This window comes from Hemicordylus capensis, chromosome 5, assembly GCF_027244095.1.
Source record: "Hemicordylus capensis ecotype Gifberg chromosome 5, rHemCap1.1.pri, whole genome shotgun sequence".
Classification (NCBI taxonomy): Eukaryota; Metazoa; Chordata; class Lepidosauria; order Squamata; family Cordylidae; genus Hemicordylus; species Hemicordylus capensis.
Genome location: NC_069661.1, coordinates 21,840,209 through 21,867,973, shown reverse-complemented (window position 1 = coordinate 21,867,973; position 27,765 = coordinate 21,840,209). Strand labels below are relative to the sequence as shown.

Below are 27,765 nucleotides of genomic sequence, written 5' to 3'. Positions count from 1 at the left end.
ACCTTTATTAGGAAATACAAACAAGATTTATTCATTTTAAATTAAAACCACTTGTATAAAATGGGCTTTAAAAACCCCCACAATATTTTCCCAATACAGCTATACATGTATTACAAAATATTACATATATCCCATTTTAATTATACCTCCAAGGCTGCATAACCACCTTAAGTTCACATGCATTTATCATATGGCAACTGTTTCTTTGCATTCCATACATGCAGTAGCTACAGTTAATGGACTGGTTTGGCTTCTCACACATGTGCGTAAGAGAGCTGGCTACCGTGTATCAGGAACCCGTGCCTGCCCTCAGCTATACACAGATGCTTAAAAAAAAAAAAAGTAATGGGAGTCAGTCCCCTATTAGACCTCCCATTGCTTCAAGCACCAGCCCTGCACCTGCAGCACACTAATTATTGGATGGGTGGCCAGAAGTATTGTTGTGGGAGAAACTTTGCTACTTGCTCCCTCTTTGCTCCCTTTAAAAATGTGTGGTGTATGAAGCATAGATCTGGCCATGATTTATTAATTTTTTTTAAAAAAACCTTTAGTGGTGGGTAAGATGATAATGGTGGTAAGATGAGAAGCAGTTTAACATTCATGAGATTTAAAGAGCTAAAGGAGAAATTGTGCTAAACAGTAGAGAATCATTCATCCTGGAAAGCATTTTAAAAACATTTAAAGCAGCCTCTCTCTCAAAATACCAAAAAAATGCACAGATATGGAGGGCAGGAAGTGTGTTACTTGTCATCAGTAATGTCACAGGCACTGGCCAGTAGATGCCTGTGATTGTTGCACAAGCAGCTTACAGACAGAAAGCTTAAGGTGGAGCATTCCACAGTGATGGCTGGGAAAGCTCTGTTATCGCTACTAACCCAGTTTCTTGACTGGAGAATTATTAAGGAAACATAATTAAAGGTAGTCAGGGCTTGCAAATGTTCCCGTTAAGTACTATGTTTTTAAAGCCCTTCCTTCAAACGGGAGACATGCCAGCCTCAACAAGATGAACCCTGGACTTATTGGGAATGCTTTCTTTTTCTGGCACACTGCAGCTCAAGTGAGGAGAGGAAGTGCCTCTTGGTTCTTTGCCCAACATTCTCTTCCGAGTGTATAGTCAAATATGGGCCTGGCTCTCCCATTGGCTGGCTGGGAGCTTCTGGCCTGCCGAGGTCGGTTGAAAGCAGGGCATGGAGAGAACCAGAGGAAGACCTTCAGGCCTACCTTGCATTGCCAGCCAGTTTGATCCTTCTGGCTTGAAAACCTACTTGTCCCTGCTCTTTTTTGTTAACAGAATGTTGGCCGACATCCAGACTAATGCAGCACTTCTGCAACAAATCTGTGTACCGGCAAGACTATCACACAGATGTGCATAATACCAAAGGTCCGTTGGGGCTGGGGCTCAAGGACAGAGCATCTGCTTTGCATGCAGAAGGTCCCAGGTTCAATCCTTGGCTTCTCCAGGTAGAGCTGGGAGAGACTCTTGCCTGAAACCTTGGAGTTTCAGGCAAGAGTCAGTCAGTGTGGACAATCCTGACTGTCAGTCAGTGTGGACAATCCTGAGCTGGATGGGTCTGACTTGGTATAAGGCAGCATGCAGAGGTGTAACTATAATTGAGTGAATGGAACTCGGGGGGACCAGCTCCACCACCACCCCTATTTTCTTCATTATCTCCCTCACTGCCTCCACAGAGAGGGGTGAAACCGGACCTGCTCTCCCCTAGCTACACCCCAGGCAGCATCTTATGTTCCTGTGTTATTGTGCTCTTGCGTAAATGTTCCCTGCAATGTAAACAGACCAAAGAACTGGTTTCCCAACCGGAGGTGCTCCATGGGTTGTGCACTTTGTTGTGCTAGCACAGCACTATTCTGCAACGCAGACTCCCAAATGCAAATTCCCAAAGCAGAACTAGCTAGTGAAACATCCTTGCACATGTGCAACATCCTTGCACATGTGCAACATGTCTGCACAAGCACAGCATTAGCCTCGATGTCAACTCCCCCCCACCCAGTGCAGCACATACAAACTACCCCTGAGAAATTCCACTAGTCGTCCAAATTCTTTCCTTGTTGCCTGAGGAGAAACCCCCAAATTTGCCTCAATTTTCTATTGAGGTAAAATTTAGTGGAACCTAATAGTGTGTGGAAACCCTCTGGATAGATCCCGTTAATCATACGGAAACTGTTTTCAAAGTTCCTCAGGTGTATTTTGCCTGCGGAGGGCTCTCCAAATTGACCTTGATTGACACTATTAGTGAAATTCAGTGGCCACTCTAATTGCCAAGAGTCAATATTCACATTGCTAAAATGCTAAAATAAATTAAAAGAAGAGATCACTTCCTGACCCTTCAAATATGACACATAGTTGCTTAGCCCTATACAGGCATTAGGTTTGTTTGTTTAAATTTTTAAAGTGCCCTACACACTTACAAGCACCAAAGTGGGCCAGAAGTCCCACCCCAGCACTGACTGTTGTTCACCCCCTTGTTCTTGCCACTCACAATAAAAGTGGTGTTTTGTATGAAGAGGGAAGCGCTGTAACCAGTAGGGCAAGTGCTTCCATGATCTGCAACCTGGATTGCTCACCGCTATAGCGCTTCCCTCTTCACACCAACACCACTGTAACCATGAGCAGCGAGGGGCTGAGTGACAGTTCTGGGGCGGGACTTACAACCTACTTCAAGGCCTGTAAGGCCTGTAAGTGTATAGGGCATTTTTTAAAAAAACTAACATCCGTACAGTTAATACCCATTTAATACCCATCCTGGCAATCATTATCATCGTAATCACTAAGGGGTTTATTATGATAGATGTCAAGCATTAGCTTTTGGCTTTTCAGCTCCATGCTTCTTGACCAGCTATCCTCTATACTGTCAGACTTGCTTGCTGTGTCCTCTCGGGACTGACTGTCTGTTTCTGTAGAAGGGCTGCTTTCTTTGGATTCGCTGGTTTCTGATGATTGACTTGGCTGGCTTTGTTCCGAGCTGAGGTCATGTTCACTGGAATCACTCTCATTGCTGTCTTCACTACCCGCACTTTCTTGGGACACTTTGTGGCTCTCAGATGATGCACTCTGAGACATCTTGCTGTCGTCATGGCTGGATCTGTCTGTGTCCTCTTCTGATTCTTCACTCTCTTCTGTAGACTTGCTCTTCTCACTTGAACTGCTGTCTTGTCCCTTAGACTCTCTGGATGCACTTTGCTGCTCTTCAGATTTGTTAGCACTGTGTTCATCTGAGTTGTCATCTATCTCTTTAGACTTTTTCACAGTTTTTTTATGGAAAGTCCTGCTGTATTCAGTGGATTCACTCTTTATGCCTTCTACAGACTCTGTGTCATCATCCTCTCCAGAGTGGCTGTTTTCATCCTCTCTAGACTGGCTTGCCAAGAGTTCTCTAGACTGGCTATGCACGTCTTCCCTGGACTGGCTGTGAACGTCTTCCCTGGACTGGCTGTGCAAGTCTTCCCTGGACTGGCTGTGCAAGTCTTCCCTGGACTGGCTGTGCAAGTCTTCCCTGGACTGGCTGTGAACGTCTTCCCTGGACCGGCTGTGAACGTCTTCCCTGGACCGGCTGTGCACGTCTTCCCTGGACTGGCTGTGCACGTCTTCCCTGGACTGGCTGTGACTGTGTTTTCTGGATGAACTCTCTGCAGACTCTTTGGAATGGCTGTTTGCATGCTCCCTAGATCTACTGAGAACATTTTCTGTTGACTGACTGATGTCTTCTACAGATTGGCTGTCCTCTTTCGACTCAGCATCATCTTCTTGCAGGGATTTGCTTTCATCATGCTCAGGACTGTGATCTTCATCTGAGCCATCATCAACGTAGTGGTATACTTTCCTGGCAAAATGTTCCACTGACTTGCTGTGGTGTTTGACTTTCTTCCCCGCTATTTCTCTGCTGGCTTCCTGGCTGCTTTCTTTCAAGTGGCCATCCCCATGGATCATACTAGAGTCACTGTCATCGTTCTTTGAGATGTGGGGGTCATCACCTTGCATCCCTTCATCATCAAAATCATATCTGTCCTCTTGACTACTGCTATAGCTGTCTCCTCCATGTCTTTTGCCATGATCAATAATGTGGTTATCCTCTTTATCCATGTTGCTGCTCTCACTGCTGCTGCTACTGCTGCTGCTACTGTCCCTCTGGTGTCTGCCTATAGCATTGCCACCACCTTGTTCTCCATTGGTAACAGAGGGCAGCAGCGTGTCTCCTTTGTTTGGAGGTACAGTGTGTCCTGGATCTTTCCCATTAATACCACCCTCATGATTTCCATCACCGCTGACGTCTTCATCATTTGCCAGCTCATTCCCTCCTGTTCCCGTGAAGGTGTACAAGACTTGCTCAGGTATATAAAGCATGCCATCATTTTCAACATCCAGCTGGTCTTTGGATTGTTTGATATCACCATGAGCGTGCTTTTCGTTGTCTGTGCTGTCAGTGCCATGAATCTCATTTTGATCCTCCTATGGAAGAAGACAAATGAAAAACAAAACACTTAAAAGTTGCATAGGCCAAGCACGCTTCTGTTCATCCTACACTACAGATTGAATGGCATGAGTCTTGCTACATCTGTCAAACCTCTTATTTTGACAGTATTCCATTGGATTCCATTGTTTGGGGATACTCTTTAATTAAATACTAATGCCACCTTAAGTGTCGCAGTGGGGAAATGCTTGACTAACAAGCAGAAGGTTGCTGGTTCGAATCTCCTGCTGGTATGTTTCTCAGACTATGGGAAATACCTATATCAGGCAGCAGCAATATAGGAAGATGCTGAAAGGCATCATCATTTCATACTGTGTGGGAGATGGCAATGGTAAACCCCTCCTGTATTCTACTGAAAGAAAACCACAGGACTCTGTGGGCGCCAGGAGTCAAAATCGACTTGATGGCACACTTTACCTTCACCTTACCCATTAATTAAAATCTCTTTGTCACCTTTGCTCTATTCAGACATTGTGCTGTACCCATATTTGGATGTCTGTATGCATGTACCTGTTTTTGTGTGAATGATAGTATTTGTGTTAATTTTAAAACTGAGCCTGGATACAGATTCCGTCAAATGCATGGTACAGATAGGAAGTGTATACTGCTGTACCTGCATTCAGCACATCTGGTGAATAACTGTACCTGTGTACGCTGTGCACACAGACTGTACTAGTGCTGAGCTTAACATCTGAATAGGGCTCTTAAAGCATCCAGAACTTTTTATATATTTTTATCCCACTCCTCAGCATGCAAGCGACCCCCAAAGCAGTGCTAACAACCACAGAGAATACTTACAATTATAAAACATCTTTTAAAGAAGTCAATACACATTAAAAATTCTAAAAATCATCATCATCATCATCATCATCATCAAGCAACAGCAGAATGATAAGAGCTGCCCACAATCATGCCATCACATAGTAAGAAAGCAAGTTGTTGCTTAAACGCAGGGAATAGATAAGGTGTTTGTGAATAATGATTATTTGTTTGTTCATTTGTTTATTATATTTGGACACCACCCCAAACTTCAATCTCTGGGCAGTTTACAACAACATAAAACCAATTAAAACCTTAAAACAATTTAAAACAAGTCTAGTTTAAAAGCTTGGGTGAATAAATGCGTCTTCAGAGACTTTTAAAAAGTTGTCAGAGATGGGGAGGCTCTTATTTCAGTAGGGAGCACGTTCTAGAGTCTTGGGGCAGCAATAGAGTTTCTCTGTCGCCACCGGACAAGCTAGTGGCACTGCAGACAAACCTCTGGAAGATCTCAATGGGTGATGGGGCTCATAGTGAGGAAGACACCCTCTTAAATACCCAGGGCCTAAGCTGTTTAGCGCTTTCTAGGTTATAACCAGCACCTTGTATTTTGCCCAGAAACCTATTGGTAGCCAGTGTAGTTCTTTTAATATAGGAGTAATATGGTCTCACCAGGATGACCTGGAGGCCAACCTGGCTGCCGCATTCTGTACCAACTACAGTTTCCGGACTATGTACAAAGGCAGCCCTACATAGAGCGCATTGCAGTAATCAAGTCTGGAGGTGACCAGCAGATGTACCACTGTTCTGAAGTTATCTCAAGAAACAGACACAGCTGGTGTATCAACCAAAGAGGATAGAAAACACCTCTGGCCACTGCCTTTTAAAAAATAGTAAAATTATTCTAAGCTTATTCAAATCCAAATGCATTTTACAAACCTCAACAGCCTCTGCAAAGCTGTGATCTCCTGCAACACCTTTAGATAGCCCAGTTATACACTGCTGTGTAACTTGACCTATTAATTTCGAAAGCGACAACTCCTTCTTGGGGCGAGGAAGGAACAGTTTCATAGTTGGAGGAAAGGTGTCAATTCAGCAAGGCACAATAGGGCAAACTAGATGCATTGCAGGCGATCTGTGATTGGGCTGCCACATGGATTTTGTTCTGTACTCATCAGCAGCCCCATGCAGTTGCTTTGAAGCATGGGGAAGTGGTGTTCTCAGGGAGAATGTTTAACCCTTTCCTCCTGGCTTAAATCACTCCCCCTTTAAGCTACTATTAGTCACAAAGCAGAAAAAAGACGGGTGCATCTCTCTTTCTTCCCCTATGGAGGCAATAGTCATTTTGTGGGGGGTGGGGTAGAGAGGTGAGATTTAAATTAGAGAAAGGGAAAAGAAAGAAAGCGCTGAACAGCCTCTTCCAGAGTGACATTTCTCTAGTCTTCAAAGCAGTCACATGGGGCTAATGGATTAAAAAAATGAATGCCTGGGTGATGCTAAGCATGGATCCAGATGTGGTCCTTTCATGAGGCAAGGTGAAGTGGTCACCTCAGTTGGCAGGTACTTAGGGTGCCAGCAGGGCAGGGAGATGTACTGCTGGGAGATGTCAGCGTGCCTCTTTAGGACTGAAATGATCTTTGCAAGCTCTGAGAAGAGAGCCTCTCCTCACACTGCATGCAAAGCTTGCAAGAAGCATGAGAAGAGAAGAGGAAGAGGTTGGTAATTTTCCCTCTCCCTGCACCACTTTCAAAACTTGCACAGGTCAGTCTTAAATGGGAAATGACACCCCCACTCCCATCATTAAACTAGTTAAACTCCACCTCTTTTCATTTTTGATGAAAAATGCTAGTAGACACTGAATTAACTGAGGCCTTGTATGTTATTTTCAATGGACACTTTAATTGCTTGCAGTTGCAGATGGTGGAGAAAGTTCCATTGAGTTGACTACAGTTCCAAAGTTTGTACAGGAATGCTTTGAATACCTACCAGAGGCACTCTCTCAAGAGACTGGTCATCAGAACCATCCCCATGAGCTTCTTTTGCGCCATAATAGTCATGGAAATCCTTGTCATCGGCCCATTTTCCATGGACCACTTGGTGGATTCTGAAATAACCAGCATCATCATTGTCTCGAGTGATCCATTCATCTGCTGAGTGGCTCTCCAGGCTACTGCTGGAAAGCTTTCTGATAAAACGATTTTCTTCACTATTCTCGTGGCTGCTGCTGTCATGTTCGCTGACACCAGAGTCTTCTCTGCTTTCTGTGCTTATGCTGAGCCTGCTCCCCGTGTCTTCATTGCTAAGGTCAGTAGAATCAGCTACCTCATTCAAGCTTTCTTTATTTGCAGTAGCCTGTACAAAAGGCAGAATGATGAGAATATATTACATATCTTACTGAGAATATATTGCATATGAATATACTACACTAAGTGTCAGAAATTGTATCATGTGGAGGTATGGCTAGAATAATAGAAATATAGAATGTTAGAACTGGAAAGGATCTTGGAAGTCATCTAGTTCAACTCAAAGTGTTGAAGTGTGTGGTGGCATCTCAGTTCCAAAAGATTCTGGGGGGAAATGATTACTTTCTAGGCTGGCTTCCATTGTAGCAATATTTTTTCTTATCTGTAAGGTTTTCTTTTCCGGTACTGTCTTCTCATGTATTATGGCTTGATTTTCTCTTACTCCATCTCTTACTCTGTTTGCTCACAGACAAGAACACATTTTATCTTATCTGTGAGATTTTCTTACCCTTACTGTCTTCTGAAGGACTAGCATGTAATTTTTCAGTACTCTGTCAGAATTCCATCCAAGTACTAACCTAGTCCAACCCTGCTTAGTTTCCGAGATCAGATGGGATTGGGCGTGTTCAGGGTGGTATGGCCATAGGCATGTCAAAATTCAGCACTGAGGTAAGCTTTTTTCATGGATGCTGTTTTCTGATGGACTAGACTGTAACTTTTCAGTATGCTGTCAGATTTTAGAGACAAGGTAAGTTTTCAGTACCTGCTCAGTTTTCAAGACCACCAGCAGCTCCCTTGGTAGTACTGGCCATGTTCTAGTTGCATGGCTAAGGAGTTTGAATAAGTAATTAAAAATTATAGTCTAGTTCATCAGAAAACAGCACCCATGCGAAAGGTTTAGCTCAGTAGCTTGGTATTGAATTCTGACATAATAATGAAAAATTATGGTCTAGTCCATCAGAAAATTTCTTCTGAAAGGTTCATCATCAAAGGCTCTTGAGCAAACTTGGCAGTCATGGAATAAGGGGACAGGTTCATGTGTGGATTGGTAACTGGTTGAAGAACAGGAAACAGAGAGTAGAAATAAATTGACAGTTTTCTCAAAGGAGGGTAGTAAGAAGTAGGGTCCCACAGCGATCTGTATTGGGAGTGGACCAGTGCTTTTTCATTTATTCATAAATGATTTAGATGAATCAGCAAGCTGGCCAGATTTGCATGCCTTCATCTCTTGCCTGTGGGCTTCCCAGAGGAATCTGGTGGGCCACAGTGTGAAACAGGGTGCTGGACTAGATAGGCCTTGGGCCCAGAGGTGCACCTAAGTAATTTTGGAGCCTGGACCTAAAGGTCTTTGGAGCCCACCCCCCAACTTGCATCATCATCAGGCATGATGATCATCATGCTCGGCTAGGTGACCACACCACCCGGGACAGACTAAAGAGGATTTGGGGGGCCCTAGGGGCTGTGGAGGCCCTGGACTTCGGCCCAGAAGTCGGGATAAGAGTGCCTCTGCTTGGGCCTGATCTAGCAGAGCTGTTCTTATGTGCTTGTGTTATGTTCTTAAAACAGCACCCATGAGAAATGCTTACCTCCGTACTGAATTCTGACAGAGTACTGCAAGCTTGGGAGTAGCTTGGGAGTGCTCTTAGATCAAAAACTTTCTCTGGTTTCTCAGGCTGAGGCAGTAGCCAGGAGAACTTTTTATCAGCTTCAGCTGATACGTCAGCTACGCCCATTTCTGGACATAAGTGACCTTAAAACTGTAGTATATGTGCTGGTAAACCCCAGGCTTGACGGCTGTAATGCACTCTATGTGGGGATGCCTCTGTATGTGGCCTGGAAACTACAACTGGTACAGAATGCATCAGCCTGGTTGGTCTCTGGGTCAACCCAAATGGACCATATAACACCAATTCTAAAAGAATTGCACTGGCTGCCAAATGTTTCTGAGCAAAATACGAAGTCCCGGTCATTACTTATAAAGCCCGGAATGGCTTAGGTCCAGGGCATTTAAGAGACTGCCTTCTTTGTCATGAACCCTGCCGCCTATTAAGATCATCTGGGCAAGATTTGGTAATGGTTGTTGCCGGCTCCTCTGGTGCCAACTCAGGGCCAGACCTTCTCTGTGGCTGGCCCAGGGCTTTGGAATGCACTCCCTGTCAAAATAAGAGCTTCTCCAGCTCTGACTACTTTTTAAAAAATACCCTTAAGACACACCTTTCCCACCCCCAGGCTTTTAATTAAAATTAATTTTAAACTGTTTTATTGTTTTATTCTGTGAAATTGTTTTAATTTTTTTACTCTGTGAATTGTTTTTAATCTGTGAAACTGTTTTGTTTGTTATTATTTTATATTGTAATTTGGACTGTGAGATATATAGAGATGTATATATCAGGTGATATATAAATATTATTTGTTTGTTTGTTCGATTTCCAAAAATGGCTCAGAGTAGTTTACATCAAAACAAAAGAATTAAAATCAAAACTAAATCAATTAAACAGTTACAATCATTTAAACATTAAAATCATTAATATTAAAACCATTTAAAACCAACACTGAAAATTTAAAACTATAAATCTAATTAATTTAAATTAAATTAAATTAGATTAAATTTAATTAATATATTAATTTAAAATCACAAATCTAATTAAAATATGACAAACAAAACAAACAAATAATGGTCTAGTCCATCAGAAAACAGCACCCAAGAAAGCAGCAAGAGTACAGCCTAGCAGAAGTTCTGAACTAACTGCACCAGTGCAGCAGGGAAGCAGCAATTTTTGACACCCTCCCAGGAAGCCCTCTGTGTATGCACCACTGAGAGCTATGTAGCCCTTGGGGACATGCTTTTGGGTGGCACTGAAAACACACAGTTTAACACACAATGAGAGAAATTACTTAAGGTACTCCTAGGTAAAATTAAAGGACCAGTTAGGCCAATTAATTTTCATTAATGAATTAATTAATCATTAATTAAAGAATATTTTTCCTTATCTTGTTAGCCATTAATATTAACATTAGCACTTCCTCCCTTTTAATAGGCATTGGCTTCTGACTCAATAGTTAGGGCACGCCTATACAGGTTCTGACCCATCAAACTAAATGAAGCCCACCAGCCATATATTGAGGCCTTCTGGGTGCTTAACACACATCTGTTCTTGTACTCCAAGACAGACAGCAAAGACAGGACATTTATCAAGCCCCAGTAAACTACTGTACGTTGCCGATGAGCTGTGTTCAACCTAGTAGACTGCTGGTTATAGACCTGGACTATGGAAAGGTTCTTGGGTTGCCCTGCAAGGATACAGCAGGCATCATATATAAAAATATCCCATTGACACATAATCTGATAGGAGCATAGGAAGCTGCCATATACTGAGTCAGACCATTAATCCATCTAGCTCAGTATTGTCTTCACAGACTGGCAGCAGCTCCTCCAAGGTTGCAGGCAGGAATCTCAGCCCTATCTTTGAGAAGCCAAGGAGGGAACTGGGAACCTTCTGCTCTTCCCAGAGCAGCTCCATCCCCTGAGGGGAATATCTTACAGTGCTCACTCATCAAGTCTCCCATTCAAATGCAACCAGGGTGGACCCTGCGTAGCTAAGGGGACAAGTCATGCTTGCTACTAGGCATGTGCCCGAAACGTTTCAGAGGCCATTGTAAAGGCCTCCGAAACGTTTCGGCGCTGGGGTGGTTTTCGGTGTTTCGGCACCAGCGGGGGTAGTACTTTAAGGGCACGGGAGGGTGTACTCTCCCCCCACCGCGTTTCCCCCGCCGGCGCTCTGTAAATTTCAAGCCCCTCGGGGCGGCAGCGTTCCTACCTGCCGCCCCGTTCCCCCCGTCGGCCGGAAGTGGCCGGAAGTTGCGAGCGCACGTGCGCCCAACGTGCGTGCGTGCGCGCATGCACGACGGGCGCATGCATGCTCGCAACTTCCGGCCACTTCCGGCCAACGGGGGGAATGGGGCGGCAGGGAGGAACGCTGCCGCCCCGAGGGGCTTGAAATTTACAGAGCGCCGGTGGGGAAAACACGGCAGGGGGGTGAGTACACCCTACCCCACCCTTAAAGTACTACCCCCGCCGGTGCCGAAGACCATTCATGCACATCCCTACTTGCTATCACAAGACCAGCTCTCCTCTCCTGATAGTTTTCTTTGTCGTGTGACATTAGGAGAGACTAGATGATCTAGAAAAGCAGGGAATGGTCTTGCCCATCCTTGACATTCAAGGTATTTTGGTAAAGCAATTCTACATTTGATGAAAAAGAATTAAGGGTCTGCTCACCCAGTGCTCTTCAGAGGTCCTGTGATGTGCACTGTGGTGCCTGTATGCCTGAGTATATTAAAAAGAAAAGAAAAGAAATAATGAATGGATGGATGGATGGATTCTATACATAAACTCTTGAGAAATAAGTGAGCACAATGGGCACAATCCAGACAAAGCTAAGCACTTTTAAGTCTCATTGATTTCACCAGGAGAACTGAGCATGTGCAAATGCTTAACATGTAATGGTTCTACAAACGCTACTTCTTAAAAGTACTTACAGGTCGAGCACAGGTTAGAGCCCACAGGGAGATAAGCAAGAATGCACTCCTCTTCATCTTCGGTCTAGTATCTATAACAACATCAAAATAAATGTGTGAACAGAAAATGCACACTAGTGGTTAACAACTACATTGTCCAGCAGATGACAGATGAGGCAGAAGGCCTTTCTCCACTGAGCCCCTGGCATCATGTAGCATCCTAAACAATGGCCTGGTTCACACAATCATTTGAATATAGGTTTAAAGTTGATATCCAACATTAGTGTGATTGTGTGAACCCATCCAAGATTACCGATGTTGATTTGTGTCCTGAGATGAATCTGAGATTCCTGCCCTGGAGTGGCTTCACACAATCACAATAATGGTTGTGTGAGCCAGGCCTCTGTGTACATGACTGGCTAAATCTGAAAGGTCTAGGCTGGGCTGGCTAGTAGGGACAAAGGATTCTTTCTTTATATGGGGGTATAGGTGAGTGGAACTCCCAGTCGTAGGCTGTGGGCCAGATTTGGCTCATGATCTGTCACCTGATGATTTGCTAAAGCGTTTGAGGCTCTTTAAGGGGGAAAGTGACTAAAGGGGACATGGCAGAGATGTAAAAATCTGGGTTTTGTGAATGCATAACTTCCAAAGTGTGAAGGAAATGGACAGAGTGGTTTTTCTCTTGCTCTCTCATAACACTAGAACTTGGGCTTGTCCAATGGAATTCATTGGCAGTAGTTTCAGGACAGACAGGAAAGTATTTCTTTGCACAATGCATCTTCTTCTTCATCATCATCATCATCACTACTACTATTATTATAGATATTTCTCCAGTACACTACTGTTCAGGGTGGTTCACAACATCAACAAAACACATACATGTAAAATAAAACATCAATAAAGTTAAACAAGTTAAAATACCAGACTAAAACCACATTTAAAATTAAAAAATTTAAAACTTTAAAATTGAAAATTATTAATAGAAAGCTAGAAATTGAGAACTAAAAAAATGCATATTATACTTATGGAAGTTGTTGCCACTGGATGTGGTGATGGTCATTAGTTAGGTGGCTTTAAAAGAGGATTAGTCAAGTTCATGGAGAACAAGTCCAAGGGCTACTAGCCATGGTGGCTATTTGGAGCCTCCATGTTTAGAGGCAGTATACCTCTAAATACCAGTCGCTGGAAATGGAGCACAAGCACGGGAGGGCTACTGATTTCACACCCCACTTCTGGGCTTCCCAGAAACATCTGGTTAGCCACTGTAAGGAACAGAATGCTTAAACTTCATGAACCATAGTTTGATCCATCAGGGCTCAAAGTTACTTCAGATTAACATTGTATATTTATGCATTATTATGACAACTAGACATCCTAAAGCTGTATGATAATATGTTTTATTCTGTATATTTATATACGAATATATGTGAAGAACTTACAAACCACAAAAAAATGTCTGTAAATTTGATTTTCATCTGATTTTTCAGATAACTATTTACCAATGTGTTTTGGGTATGCTAGCTGTAGCTTAAAATGAAAACTTCATTCTGTAGAGGGAACATGCTTGGAATTGCTATCTATTGTTTGCAAAATTTATCCCCTTGTGGAAGAACTAGTGGTTGTGTACAGAAAATGCTGATATTTCAGAGCCTTGGATATGATATTTCAGAGTGATGGGCCGCCACCAGTACTTGCAATATAAAGTAAAGTTGTGCTATCGAGTCGGTGTCGACTCCTGGCGACCACAGAGCTCTGTGGTTGTCTTTCGTAGAATACAGGAGGGGTTTACCATTGCCTCCTCCTGCACAGTATGAGATAATGCCTTTCAGCATCTTCCTATATCACTGGGCTATATCCTATAGCCCATACCTGTTTATTTTTAGTGCCCCACTGTGCTTCCTGGTCAAACTAGTTTTGCAGGCCTTTACAACATTTCAACCTGTACCCTAAAAGCTGGAGGAAGCCCCAGATGCCTGACTGTCACCACTGCAATAGACGTCCGTACATGTTGGCAATTGTTACAGTTGCTTATTGAATGCCAGAAATTGCTTTGGGATTGGTTAATGCCAGAAATTGCTTTGGAGTTGGTTAACTTCACTAGTGAGTTGTGTCAGGGGAAGCAGAACAAAACAAACCATTAGCCCTCCCATCGTAGTCAATTTCCTCTCTTTCCATCACATTACTTCTGTACAGTTATCAAACTATTGATGCTGGACCAGGGCTATTGGTCTAGGCATCTAGTAGTAGATACCTCTGAGTACCAGAGTACTCAGTAGTACTCTGGGTACTTCTAGTACTCAGTAGATGCTAGTACTAGTAGATGCCTCTGAGTACCAGTTGCAGGGGAGCAACATCAGGAGAGAGGGCATGCCCTCAACTCCTGCTTGTAGGCTTCCAGTGGCATCTGGTGGGCCACTGTGTGAAACAGAATGCTGGACTAGATGGGCCTTGGGCCTGATCCAGCAGGGCTGTTCTTACATTCTTATGTTCTTAGTGGTAATGGAGAAGTCACTGTCATTGCTCCCAATTAATGACTGCCTATACATAGTGGACAGGTTCCAGACGAAGTTAGTCACAACTAATCACAACTGAAATAAATTAGACAAGTTAGTCATGGTGCTTAGTTATGGCTGGATTTGTCTGAATTCTGCCCAAAGTTCTCAAAACACATTGAGACTTGATTGTCTCAACAATAAGACCAGGATCCAAACAAGATAGTCATGACTCAGCATCATTGAAATAAACTAGACAGGTTAGTCATAACTCCCATTAATTTCCATGGGACTTAGAAATGATTAATTTAGCCTGAATGGTGCCCTAGGTTTACATGCAAGCTGTCCTCTTGGACCTGCCCTCTCAATACACACATAGTCTGTAACTATAGTTTCTTCCTTCAGTGCTTTGTCCAATCAAAGACTACTGAACAGTGTAGAGAACCAACCAATCAACATATCCCTCTCAGCTCCACAAATCCAGACCCTGCTATTACATTTATAGTAAATTCCAAACAGCTAAATGGAAATTGCAGTGCTTATAGAATAAGGTGCTACCTAATGAGGAGCGCCTGCTATATGAATGGCTTGTCCACATGTGTATGGTTATCATTTGTTGACTGTTGACTTGCATGTGTGAACCTGCCATCAGATATTAATTGCCACATTCACACCTGCTGATGACAACTGAAATACAATACACATATTTGGCTGAGAGTAACTTTTTTGGTTGAAAAGTGGTATCTAAATATTTAATTAGTCCATCAATCAATTAATTAATAATCAAATACTGTAATACATTCACAAGCAATGAGATATCAAGAGATGAAAATATGGGAATCAGCCATAAGTCTATCAGTCTGTTCAACTAGAGGAACACACATCAGTCAACAAGAAACAAAAAAAACCAGGACGAAGGTTGCAAGCAGAGCTGCAATTCATGTGGGGGAAATATCTTAATTTGTTTTCTTCTTTGTATAATTCAGTTATGTTTTCTTAACCCCCCCCCCCCAACATTGCCAGCGTGAAGGCTTTAAAATGAGCAAATCTCATTTTGCAGAAACCTCCTTTTAGGGCTCTAATATTTTACCTGTAAGGATTTCACGGATCAAAGAACAAAAGCTGGAATTTGACATTTTCCTTCTTCATCCTATGCCTCCTTCTTAATTTCTCTTGTTCTCTAAATTTCTCATTAACAAAATATCAACAGGTATCACTCATGTTAGCTATCATTCTTAACATCAGAACAATGAAAAGAATTTACCTTTTATCTCTCTGCCTGCTTTAATGCTGTTGCTCCAGGAATTTGTTTAAATTGCTCCAACACAACAGGAGAAAAAAACCCTATTTGAGTCTCAGTACCAGTTTTTGATAGCTGCTATGACCATGCATGAATTTAAACTCTGCTTCAGTTCTGAAGGGACCAATCAGCAGCCTCACGGAAGAGTATGATGTCATAAGGTACCATCAGGAATCCAGTCCTCCCACGCTTCCTTTCTGCCTCCAGATGGATATTTTCCCTAAAAATAAGCTGTGGTTCTCAAAATGACTAGACTAGTTTACATTTAATGAGAGATCTTGCTAAGGGTTCATTTGGATTTCTAAATTTATGCCATTTCACATGCATGCAGGTTTATGAGTATAAACAATGGCAGTGTCACCCACTTATATAGCCAGACTGTTGTTTCCTGCTAATATATGCATTTCCAGATGACACAAGCAAACAGTTTGTTCTGAATTGCTCCCAAGAACTGTGTCTTCAGCAACATTCTTTGTGGGCTACCATATCTTCTTGCCTTTATAGCCAGCATGTGGGAGCATGCCTGGCTTCCAGATTAAAATGGAACTGCTGAATTTGTCTTATGTGACTGTGATCAAACAAAACTGTGTGCAAAAATGGGGGGAAAGAGAACACATAGATAGGGGCTTGTTGGACAGTTTTTCCAGTGTGGCCACTTGCCCTGCTGAAGAGGCAAACCGCTGAAGAGGCAAACTGCTATTCAGTTTCAGCTTTAAAGGCCTGAAAGGCTAAAAATGGTTTTTATTTTATAATTTTATTTACACATATTCTAAATGAATTAAGTGAAGTCATGAACTTGAGGTGTTATATTTATTTGCTCCTGAGCTGAGTTTTATCTGTTGTTTTTTGTAATGTGTTGTCTTTTGTACATTTCTCAAAAATAAAAATTAAAAGTGTGTGTAGATAGAGATAGAGAAAGAGATAGATACCTGGGAGGTGGGTTGCCTCTTCAGCATGCAGTGGAAACTTGAAAGAAACCTGTGGCTCTTCAACATTTTCCTTTATTATTTTCATTTGGGACTGAGGGAACACCTCTTAAATGGACCTGGACAATGACTGTACAACCAGGCCTCTAACTAGTAAACTACACACTGTATTACTTGTGGCATTGTGAGATGTTGTTTGAATGACTTTCTGTCCCATTCGTCTCCCAAGCCCTGAAAGGTTTGGCCCTGCACTAATCAATGCGCTATGAAGAGGTGCTAGGAACATTTACTCAGCCTGCTGCACCCAGTTTGGGACTGAAATAAAACCTTGCCACATCCTGTTAGTGAGACATGAGGAACTGGAGGCAGAGAAAGCTTATCCAAGCAGAAGAAGATCCATGACAGCAACAGTAGCTTCCCCACACACCACTCAGCCACTTCCTCTTAACACCCACAAGGAATGTTAGGAATAGCTGCCAGGAAGGGCTTCTCCAAGCTGGTTTGGAAAACCAAGGTTTATGAAGTGCTAAGAAAAGAAGTGTTCTTCAGAAATAAGCCCTCAAAAAGACCTCCTGCATCAAGAGAGCACATGTGTTAGGAGTTCCACCTTAGCCCCCGGAAGTGGCTTCTCTTGAGGGGGCTAGGTCACTTGAGAGCTGACAGGTTGAAACCAGGAGATTCCGCCTTTCCCTTTAAATCCTCTGCAAATGCTCACACCCATTCTTCCTGTAGTATGGCCACCACCACTAACCCCCACGCCAACCCCAACCGTTTCACATCAGCTGCAATAAGCAGGACTTTGGGTGTGCCACACAGCAGGTGGGGACAGAAAGCAGGACCAGGGAGGAAGAAGTGGGAGAAACCACAGCTACCTGCTCTCCTGCTGTGAAGCATGAAAGTACGAGTGAAATCTCCCAGTTGTAGCCTGGCAACCCTAGAAGGCAATAAGGTCCCCCAAAGTCTGGCCCCCAAAACTTGCTCTTTGCCCTCTCCCTCTCTGAAGAAGGCAGGGAGCAGGGATCCATCTTCAATTTTTGTAACCTTGCTACACTGGATCAGCAAGATATGAATACAGCCCCCCCCAAAATTAATTAATTAAATTTAATTTCTGTATGTAAACCGCTTTGGGAACGTTGGTTGAAAAGCGGTATATAAATATTTGTCGTATTCGTATATTTATATACCACTTTTTTAAAAAGGTTCCCAACATGGTTTACATAGATATAATAAATAAACAAAATGGCTCCCTGTCCCCAAAGGGCTCACAATCTAAAAAAGAAACATGATAGACACCAGCAACAGTCACTGGAGGGGTATTGTGCTGGGGATGGATAGGGCCAGTTGCTCTCTCCTTGCTAAATAAAGCGAATCACCACTTTTTAAAGGTGCCTCTTTGCTCAGTTAGCAGGGGTCTGAATCCCAGGTGTTTGAAAATGGCAACAACAAAAAAGCTTCTATCCCCACCCCCCGTCCTTTATTAATTAAGTTGCTGAAACAAAACAAAGAGTTTAGTGGGAAATCCAGGGTGGATTTTTGTGTGGACTGTGAGCTGTGCGCAAGAATTCTTGGGTTCTCTTCTATCCCCCACCCTTTATTAATTAAGTTGCTGAAACAAAACAAACAAAGAGTTTAGTGGGAAATCCAGGGTGGATTTTTGTGTGGTCTGTGAGCTGTGCGCAAGAATTCTTGGGTTGCTTGGCCCCCCGAGACACTATCGCCCTATTTGGAGATTATAAGAAAGAACCTATACACAAGTACAAGCCTCCCAAAGTGCACTGGAAGTCCCTCACCCACCCACCTGGTGCATCACTCACAAAGATGGAGGTACTTATTGTGCTGGGTTGGAACTCAGGAGATGATTTTGATTTTGATTTTGATCTGCCAGTTCTGGATGGGGTCACACTTCCCCAGTTATATAGGTACGGGGATTTTAGTGGCATCCTTGACTGCTGCAGGCAATCCCAACAGATTCTGATCAGCCCAGCAGGAAACTCCTTTTGGCAGGGATTCTCAGACTGGGGTTGCCAAAGATTGTTGGACTATGATGGCCAAAGGCTAGGGGTGATGGGAGTAATGGTGTTGGATATGGAGTTCCAGTGCATTGACCTTTTGCACCAATGGCCACTAGGGGCATTGGGAGTAGAGACAGTGAGTAAGGGTCTCCCTATCTGTCCCTACTCTATGACCTTTGATCTGACTTTTCAGCACTTTGCTTGCTGTGTCACAATCCTTCCATTCCACTTAGAGAATAGATGGAAACATCTCTATCTCTCTCTCTCTCTCTCTCCTTACCTATTCATTATGTAGTCCTTTAGATTAGGATTAAGTCTTTCCTATCAAAGTGTACTTAACCAATAAATACTTAGTATTTCATTCTACAAGAATCTCCATGTGTATTCTCTAAATAGCTGCAACAACTAAACCATCCTCTGCTACCTACTCTGTAACTGGAGTGTGTGCTCTCTTCCTTAGTGCTCTGCTATTTACCGTCGAGATGGTGTCGACTCCTGGAGACCACAGTGCCATGTGATTTTCTTGGTAGAATACAGGAGGGGTTTACCATTGCCATCTTCCATGCAGTATGAGATGATGATGCCTTTCAGCACCTCTCTATATCACTGCTGCCCAATATAGGAGTTCCTCATATTCTGGGAAACACACCAGCGGGGATTCAAACCCTAACCCTAACCCTAACCAGCCCAGCCGCCAGGATAAGCAGGCGGCGGCAGGCCAGCCCGGCTGCCAGGATGAGGAGGGGACGTGTTGGGTTGAAAGCCGGCCAGAAACTGCGGCCAGGCCGGTGGGCGGGGGGAGAAGTGGGCCGGGCCGGCCAGCAGAGGTGCAGATGCTCTGCGCCCGGCCCAGCTACTATAAACTAAATTGGGTACAATTGTAGGACACATAGGGACACCTTAATGGCATAGTTTGTGATGATGTCATCCACCATGATTCAAGATAGCAGATGTGTAAACCTTTGAGCTGCAAATGGACTAACTTGTGAACCACCTAACCGAATTGAACCAAATTTGCTACAGCTATAGGGACACATAGGGATGCCCCAATGGCATAGTTTCTGATGATGTCATCTACTCTGTCCAAGATGGCAGACACATGAACGTCTGAAGTGCAAATGGGCTAACCTGTGGATGGTCCAACCATTTTTGAACCAAATTTGGTACAGTTGTAGGGACTGACACACAGGGACACATCAATGGTGTAATTTGTGATGATGTAATCTACCCCAATTCAAGCTGGCAGATGCATAAATGTTTGAGGTGCAAGTGGGCCAAATTATGGACCATCTAACTGATTTGAACCAAATTTGGTACAGTTATAGTGACACATAGGGATAACTTAATGGTATAATTTGGTGGTAAATCTCACCGCCTGGAGATTTCTATATTAGGCGGTATAGAAATGCAATAGATAGATAGATAGATGTCATCCACTCCACTCCAAGAATGTTTGAGGCTCAAGAGGTCTAACTTGAGGACCTCCTAACTAATCTAGTCCAGTTGTAGGGATAGTGAAAGGAACGAAGGCAGATTAGTTTTTACTAGAACAACTTGCCTATTATTTATGCATGCATTTTTGAAATAGGCAGGCAGAGCTGCCCTTGTGACTTCAGGATGCATTTGCCCTCCACTAGTCTCTGCTTTACTTGTGGCTTCTCTAGATTTATTTACTTTCACATGTATAGCCTGTGCTTCCTCCAAGAAGCCCAGAGTGGTGCACATGGTTACATTTATTTTTCCAACAGCCCTATGAGGAAGGTTATGCTAAGAGTCACCCAGTGAGTTTCATGGCTGAATGGGGATTTGAACTTGGATTTCCCCCGTCACTCTTCATACTACACTTGATCTTAGCCAAAGGCCGAGAAGCAATTGATTTCCCCAGTCTAGTCCAGCATACTAACCACTGTATCACTCTGTCTCAGAGTTCTTTCTTCTTGTTGTTGTTTATTAGTAGTATTCATTTTTTAAATAATCAGGCAGGTAGAGCTGTCCTGGTGACTTCAGAATGCATTCACTCTCCACAGAAGCAGCCTTTTGTAGCTGGTCTGTGCTTTACTAGTGGCTTGTACAGTTCTTCTCCTGTGTCTCTGTATGTGTGTGCGCTTGTGTTTGATCCTGCCATGTTAGATACAAATCTATATACTATAGAAGCCCTGTTAAGCACTATAAAGCAAATGATGTGGTTAGAGTGCTGGACTAGGACCGGGGAGACCCGAGTTCAAATCCCCATTCAGCCATGATACTTGCTGGGTGACTCTGGGCCAGTCACTTCTCTCTCAGCCTAACCTACTTTACAGAGTTGTTGTGAGGAGAAACTTAAGTATGTAGTACACCGCTCTGGGCTCCTTGGAGGAAGAGTGGGATATAAAATGTAAATAAATACATAAATACATAAATACATATTTCTCTGTATCTCTGCTGATGACCAATTGGTATTTCTGTGCTTGTGTGTGTGTATTGTATTTTGATCCCACTCGTTAGCTGCAAATCTACACTTTGCCAACTATTGCTAAGGCAGCCACCTAGTTCTGGCTTCACCTCCACAACTGCCCACAATTGACTCCACCTCTCACTACCTGTGTCTCCACCCATCACCTGCCCTGCCTAGCGCCTAGTGGGCTGTTCACACAAGCAGCCCTTTCCGGGCTTGAACAGCCCTACCTGAATAGGGCTGCTCATGTGGAGCAACAAGATTCGATTCCAGTGCTCCCCCATTGGGTAGCCGAGGTTTTTTTACCTGGGCTAAACGTTCGGTAAGAGGGCACATGCATGCACTCTTACCCCACTCCCCGGTCATGTGGCAACACTGACTACCTGCACCCCCATTAGGGCTGCCAGCAGCCCGTCCTACCATAGAGTCTGGGGGAAAGAGCATCCAGGCCTCTAGAATGCCTTCAATGCACCACGCAATCAACATGGTGAATTGTAGGCTTTCTGGAGGCAGGGAATCCTCTCACCCCCGGCCTCTCTCTCGCTGTGCTGCTCACTGTAGCTACGACCATGTGGCTGTGTGGCATGGTGAGAGGAAAACCAGTGACTGGTCACGTGGGGGAAAGTAAGAATGCTCCTGCCTCTCCCCCCCCCCAACCGACCCCAGGATTAATGGTTGTGTGAACGACCTTAATGTGTAGTTTGTCCCTCAGAAGATGTATCTGTGAAGAAATGTACGTGCAAAGTGCTGGAGAGAGAGAAAGAGAGAGGGCAAGAGAGAGGGCAAGAGCTGCCATAGCAACCACAAATGGCATGTTGGGAGGAGGGTTTGGCTAGGAGTCAGTTGGTGGCCGTTGAGAGTGAGTGAGGAGTTGATGAGGTACTGAGTAAGACTGCGGAGCAGACAACTCTAGCTCATACCTAAGAGATATACATTTAGAAAGAAGGTCAAGGTACATGGTGTTGAGTCTAGAGACTTATTTGGCAACGTTGTACTGAAGTTCATGTGCCCTGCTTTGCAGAGATCCTTATTTCCATTCTTTTGTAAATAATACATTTGTTCTTATTTGTTTTTACACTTTAAGCTTTGTTTCTTTTTTGATGCACTGAACATATAAGCCTATCCTGCCCTCACGAGGCTATGTGGCCAAGCGGCTATTTATTGAGAGCAGGGTAATATTTATTTATTTATGTATTTATTTATTTGTTTGTTTGTTTATATTATTATTTTTTATATCCCGCTCTTCCTCCAAGGAGCCCAGAGCGGTGTACTACATTCTTGTTTCTCCTCACAACAACCCTGTGAAGTAGGTTAGGCTGAGAGAGAAGTGACTGGCCCAGAGTCACCCAGCAAATATATGTTGTTGTTTATTTGCGATCTTAGATCAAACATCAATATACACAGAATATACACAGTAAAAAGAGAAAACAATAATGGAACACTGGCTCATATACATACAATCATATATGGTTGCAGCAGAAGAAAATAATAACTTATTAAGTTCCATGAACCTGGTGACACAACTGATATAAAAATCATTAAACAAATCACCTCGCTGGACTTGGGGCATCAGAGTGGGTTCCTTCCTGACAGTGTCTCTAAAATTTTCCACTGTGTCATTTATGAGCAAGGTGACCTGTCATCCTCTGCATCCCCACCAACTTTTCACAGATGGAAATGACACTTCTGGGGATGTGCAGAGGGTAGAGCCTGCTCACCCAGAGCATGGGTTCCACATAATCCAGACACATGCAAAATGCAGAAAATTGTGATGCAGATGTAGCAGATAACTCCAGACAACTAAAGCCTCAGATGAGGCAAGCCACACCTATAGAGCAAGTCACACAGAGAGATGTGTGTGTACAGTATTGTAGCCTCCAAGAAGAATTTGGGGAGACTTTTGTGTACTCAAAACACCCCTGTTTTCACACCCAGGACTGTTTTCACACCCAGGATCCCCACCCTTAGACATCAGTTAGTACCTCTTGCTAAAGGCGTCTCTAGGTCTGCTGTTGATTTATTCTGCAACTAGTATGTTTAAGCCCGTTATAATAACGGGCGCTAGCTTTTACCCTCCCTTTATTTATTTTTCCTTTTTTTGGTTTAATCTTTCTGTCTGTTTCTTTATCTCTCTGTCTCTTACTCTCTTTACTGTTTTCCTGTATCCCCCCCCCTTTTTTGTGTTTTGCTATTTCTTCTCCCTTGCGGCGTTCTAACATATTCATGAATTTTTATTTTTATTTTTGGTTTAAGTAATTTTGTGTATTTCTCCCCCCTCTGCCCTCATAGTATTTATTTATACACCACTGTGAGTGGAAAAGGAACTGTGAGTGGAAAGGAACTCTCTCTGCTTGTGAGGGCTCCCCTGTCGGCTGGTGTGCTGTCTCCCCTCAGGGAGTTGTGACTGCAGCCTGATATCATGGTTCTCGTTAGTAAATTTTGACAATGTGGTGACAGTCATCATCAACGTGCTGTGCTCTGTTAAGCTTGCTAAATAAAAGATCAAAGTTTGCTCCACTGTGAGTGGAGAAGCACTTTCTCTGGTTCTGAGGGCTTCCCTGCCGGTTGGTGTGCTGACTCCCTTCAGGGAGTTTAGACTCCTGGCAGTATTTGGTTGTAAATCACTAATAGAAAGCCACTCCTGGATGTTATGAGCTAATTTTGGCAATGAAGAGCCAGAAATAAGCGTCCTGTTTTGCTCTCGGAATAATCTCCTCTAACGGTGAAGTGGAGACTGTTAGTGAACTCGGCTGCTGCGTGCGGCCATTATTTCTGCAGGCTGTTTTCCCGCCCTTAGTTGGAAGGGGTGGGGGGGAATTTCGCAATATGTGATTGGTTGGCCGGGGAAAGGGTGACGAAATGGCGGCTGCACTCCACTCCATGAGCTGGGCTTACTGTGTACTTTTGTTTGTGCTTGTGCAACTGTGTGTTATGGCAGCCCGCCCTCCCAAGTCCTCCTTTCCACCACCCCCTGACACGGACGGCCATTTTCTTTTAAATATTATCAAGAATGACTAAAAGGGCTAAAATGCCCCATTAAAATGCCCCCGCGGCTGCCGCCGCCAACCAGCCACCCCCCCTCCAAGCAAAAACCCACACTCCCACGTTTTAGGGCCAAAACGGCCCATGAGCATTCCCCCGGGGCTCCCGCTGCCGAACTACCGCCAGCCCTCCCAGCTGCCCAGACCTCTCCTCCCCGGGAGCACGTCCTAAAATCGCTTGCATGACCAATGTAGAGAAGGAGAGAGGAGCGCTCGTGCAGAGCTCCTCACTCCTTAAAGCCTCTTCCTGCACTGCCGCTTTGGCCGAAAAGGACGCCTATTGCGTCCTTTTCGGCCAAAGCGGCAGTGCAGGAAGAGGCTTTAAGGAGGGAGCTGCTCTGCACGCGAGCTCCTCTCTCCTTCTCTACGTTGGTCATGCAAGCGATTTTAGGACGTGCTCCCGGGGAGGAGAGTTGTGTTGGTAAGCAGGTTTTGGCAGCTGGGAGGGCAGGCGGGCGGTTGGCGGCGATAGCCACGTGGGCATTCGGGGGCATTTTCAAGGGCCGTTTTGGTCCTTAAACGTGGGGGTGGGGGTTTAAAGCTTGGAGAGGGGGGGCGGACGGTTGGCGGCGACAGCCGCGGGGGCATTTTAATGGGGCATTTTAGGCCTTTTAGTCGTCCTTCGCAATATTTAAAAGAAGATGGCCGGCCGTGTCTGGGCGGCCGTGTCTTTTTGGGCCGTTCTGAGCATGCGCTCCGCGCATGCTCAGAACAGCCCAAAAAGACACGGGCAGCACGGCCGCACGCCCAAGCATTTTATGGTATAGGATAGCCAGTCCTAGACTGGGCTTCTGAAGTTAGAATCTGTCTCTATGGACAGGAGGTTATGCCTCTGTGATGCTACCTCCTCTCTTATTTCTTTCAAATCCCTCCTGATTTAAAAGGAATTCAAAATTATTTCACCTTTTCTGGGAGCAGAACCCTCTAGTCCAGGGCTGGGCAAACTTCGCCCTCCAGATGCTATTGAACCACAACCCCCATCACCCACAACCCCCGTCACCCACAGCCACAATAAATTGCCCAGTTCTGCTCATCCCTACAGAAACTTAATCATAAGCTCATGCAACTGAAGTAATCATATGCTTTCTCCCTGCTTAATAATATTTCCATTCCCCCCTCTTCCCCCATTGTCTCCCTTTTGTCTATGTCTAGATGGAACATAGGAACATAGGAAGCTGCCTTATACTGAGTCAGACCATAGGTCCATCATCTAGCTCAGTATTGTCTACACAGACTGGCAGCAGCTTCTCCAAGGTTGAAGGCAGGAAACTCTTTCAGCCCTATCTTGGAGATGATGCCAGCAAGGGAACTTGGAACCTTCTGCTCTTCCCAGGGTGACTCTGGGGCGTAGCAAGGTTGGAGTGGGCCCAGGGACAAGATTTTAAAATGCGCCCCCCTCCCCGAAGCTCAGCTCATGAAGTAAAGAAATCTTAAATGAGGCTGAATAGTGGTAACAAAAAGCATAGTAAAGTAAGTGTGTGTGTGTGTGTGTGTGTGTGTGTGTGTGTGTGTGTGTGTGTCTCCATATATTTAATTCTCATAGACATGCCTCAGCCTCTGTGGGGATGCGTCCCGGCAACCCAACTGATTGGCTGGGCAGCGGAGGGATGCACCTGATTGGCTGAGGCGCGTCTCAGTGGTGGAGGACAGAGGCGCCGGCGGACCCGGCCCGGCCATGGAGGCCAGTGGCGGCGGCGGGTCTGGCCATGGAGGCCAGTGGCGGCGGCGTGTCTGGCCATGGAGGCCAGTGGCGGCGGCGGGCCTGGCCGCGGAGGCCAGTGGTGCTGGGCCCGGCCAGCCGCAGAGACCAGCGGTGGCGGGGGGCCCTGGCCCATCTGCGGAGGCCGGCGGTGGCGGCGGCGACAGGCCCACCCCGAACGCGGAGGCTGGCGGCGGCGGGCCCGGCCCAAACGCGGAGGCCAGCGGCAGGCCCGACTGTCACGCCCTCGAGCTCCGACAGCGAGGAGGAAGGGAAAGCTGTCAACCGATTCAACAGTGTCTGAGGGGCAGAGCCCGGCTGTCAGCATTCATGAAATGGCTGTGGTAGATCCAACTAATGATTTAGAGCAGGCACGGCAACCTGAGTCAGCAGAAGGCGTGGGGGACCAATGCGAAGAAGAGCTATGTAATGAAACACCAATGACTCCACAACAGCGCAGGATCACGAGACATAAAACGCAATTAGAGGCTGTTAGGAGGAGCAAACACCTCTTGCTGAGGGCTGACAAGCCGTGAATTCCTACCAGCTGGGAGCTCTCGGCTTGCTCTATAAATCACATCTCCAGCCTCCTACTCATTGCTGAGAATCAACGTTCGTCAACATTCCTTGCCGACAGCGTTCAGCCAAGCCATATCCGATTTCAGCAGCTCCGCTTGCTTCGTGAACTTCCCTAGCAGCTGGCCAGACCTTGACACCAGCCGCGAAGGCTGGCAGCAGCAGCAGGCCCAGCCTGACCCAGCTGTGGAGGCCAGAGGCAGCGGTGGGCCCGGCCGCGGAGGACAGAGGCTTTGGCGGGCCCGCCTGACTGTGGAGGCAAGGGGCCGGAGAGAAAGACCGGGGGGGGGGGAGGTGACGGTGGGGAGGAAAGGCAGCTGGGCCCAGAAGCAGAGACTGGGGCAGAAGGGGTGTGTGTGTGTGTGTGTGTGTGTGTGTGTGTGTGTGTGTGTGTAGATGTAACTGCCAGCCCCAAAGAACGCACAGATGTCCTCTCATTCTCTGTAAAGTGCTGGGATCATATGACACAGGGGCTCCCCTACCTCCCAGCAATCCGTAGGTCTGAGGGAGAGGTGCACATTTTGCTTGTGAGGTGCTCTGCGGCCTGCCGGCATTTCTTCTGAAGGCGGGACTGCTCCATTCCTGCTGAGGAGTGTGTCATCAGCTATGGCTAATAATATTTATAGAGGCAAGTCACATGACTGACTCCCCCAGCCGCGCGCCCGCCCGGGCTTACTTCAGTTGTATACATCCTCCGAAATTGATGTGAGTGTTAAGACCTGGAGCTACCCAAACAGCATGTCTTTCTCTAGTACCATTAAATGACTTGCATTGTCCATAATTTACAAAACCATTTAAGATTTCTTTACTTCATGAGCTGAGCTTCAGTGAAGGGGGGGGGCATTTTAAAATCTTGTCTCTGGGCCCACTCCAACCTTGCTACGCCCCTGGGGCCAGTTGCTTCTCCCCAGGGGCGTAGCTATCATTGTGCAAAAGGGTTCAAAGAACATGGGCCCCCAGCTCCTGAGGGCCCTCCAGATCCCTCCCTCCCTATTTTCTTCATTATCTCCCTCCCTCTAGGGGGCCTCCAGAGAGAGGGATGAACACGGGCCCCCTCTCCCCTAGCTACGCCCCTGCTCCCCCCCAACCCCTGCTAAATATAATAGAATCACCACTTTAAGATGCTATGAGGCACTCCTTAGGAACACAGGAAGCTGCCTTATACCGAGTCAAACCATTTGGTCCATTTGGCTCTGTAATGTCTACACTGATTGGCAGTGGCTCTCCAAGGTCACAGGTAGGAGTCTCTCCCACTCCCAGCCCTACCTGGAGAGGCCA

General features: G+C 45.2%; 1 protein-coding gene across 5 annotated transcripts; it reads right to left on the bottom strand.

Moving 5' to 3' along the window:
* Window positions 1-24,358, bottom strand: DMP1 (dentin matrix acidic phosphoprotein 1). 5 transcript variants are annotated; one of them, XM_053252271.1, is made up of 6 exons: window positions 22,723-24,358; window positions 15,764-16,019; window positions 12,029-12,099; window positions 11,769-11,816; window positions 7,233-7,598; window positions 1-4,465 (listed from the first exon to the last, which is right to left on the bottom strand). In XM_053252271.1, the coding sequence occupies exons 3-6, from the start codon at window positions 12,083-12,085 to the stop codon at window positions 2,750-2,752; spliced, it is 2,187 nt and encodes a 728-aa protein (XP_053108246.1). In that variant the 5' UTR covers window positions 12,086-12,099; window positions 15,764-16,019; window positions 22,723-24,358; the 3' UTR covers window positions 1-2,749. The 5 variants fall into 5 exon arrangements, with proteins under 5 accessions (XP_053108246.1, XP_053108244.1, XP_053108248.1 ...); XM_053252269.1 differs by lacking the exon at window positions 15,764-16,019 and adding an exon at window positions 15,590-15,679; XM_053252273.1 differs by lacking the exon at window positions 22,723-24,358 and adding an exon at window positions 16,729-21,003.
* Window positions 24,359-27,765: the final 3,407 nt, after the last annotated feature.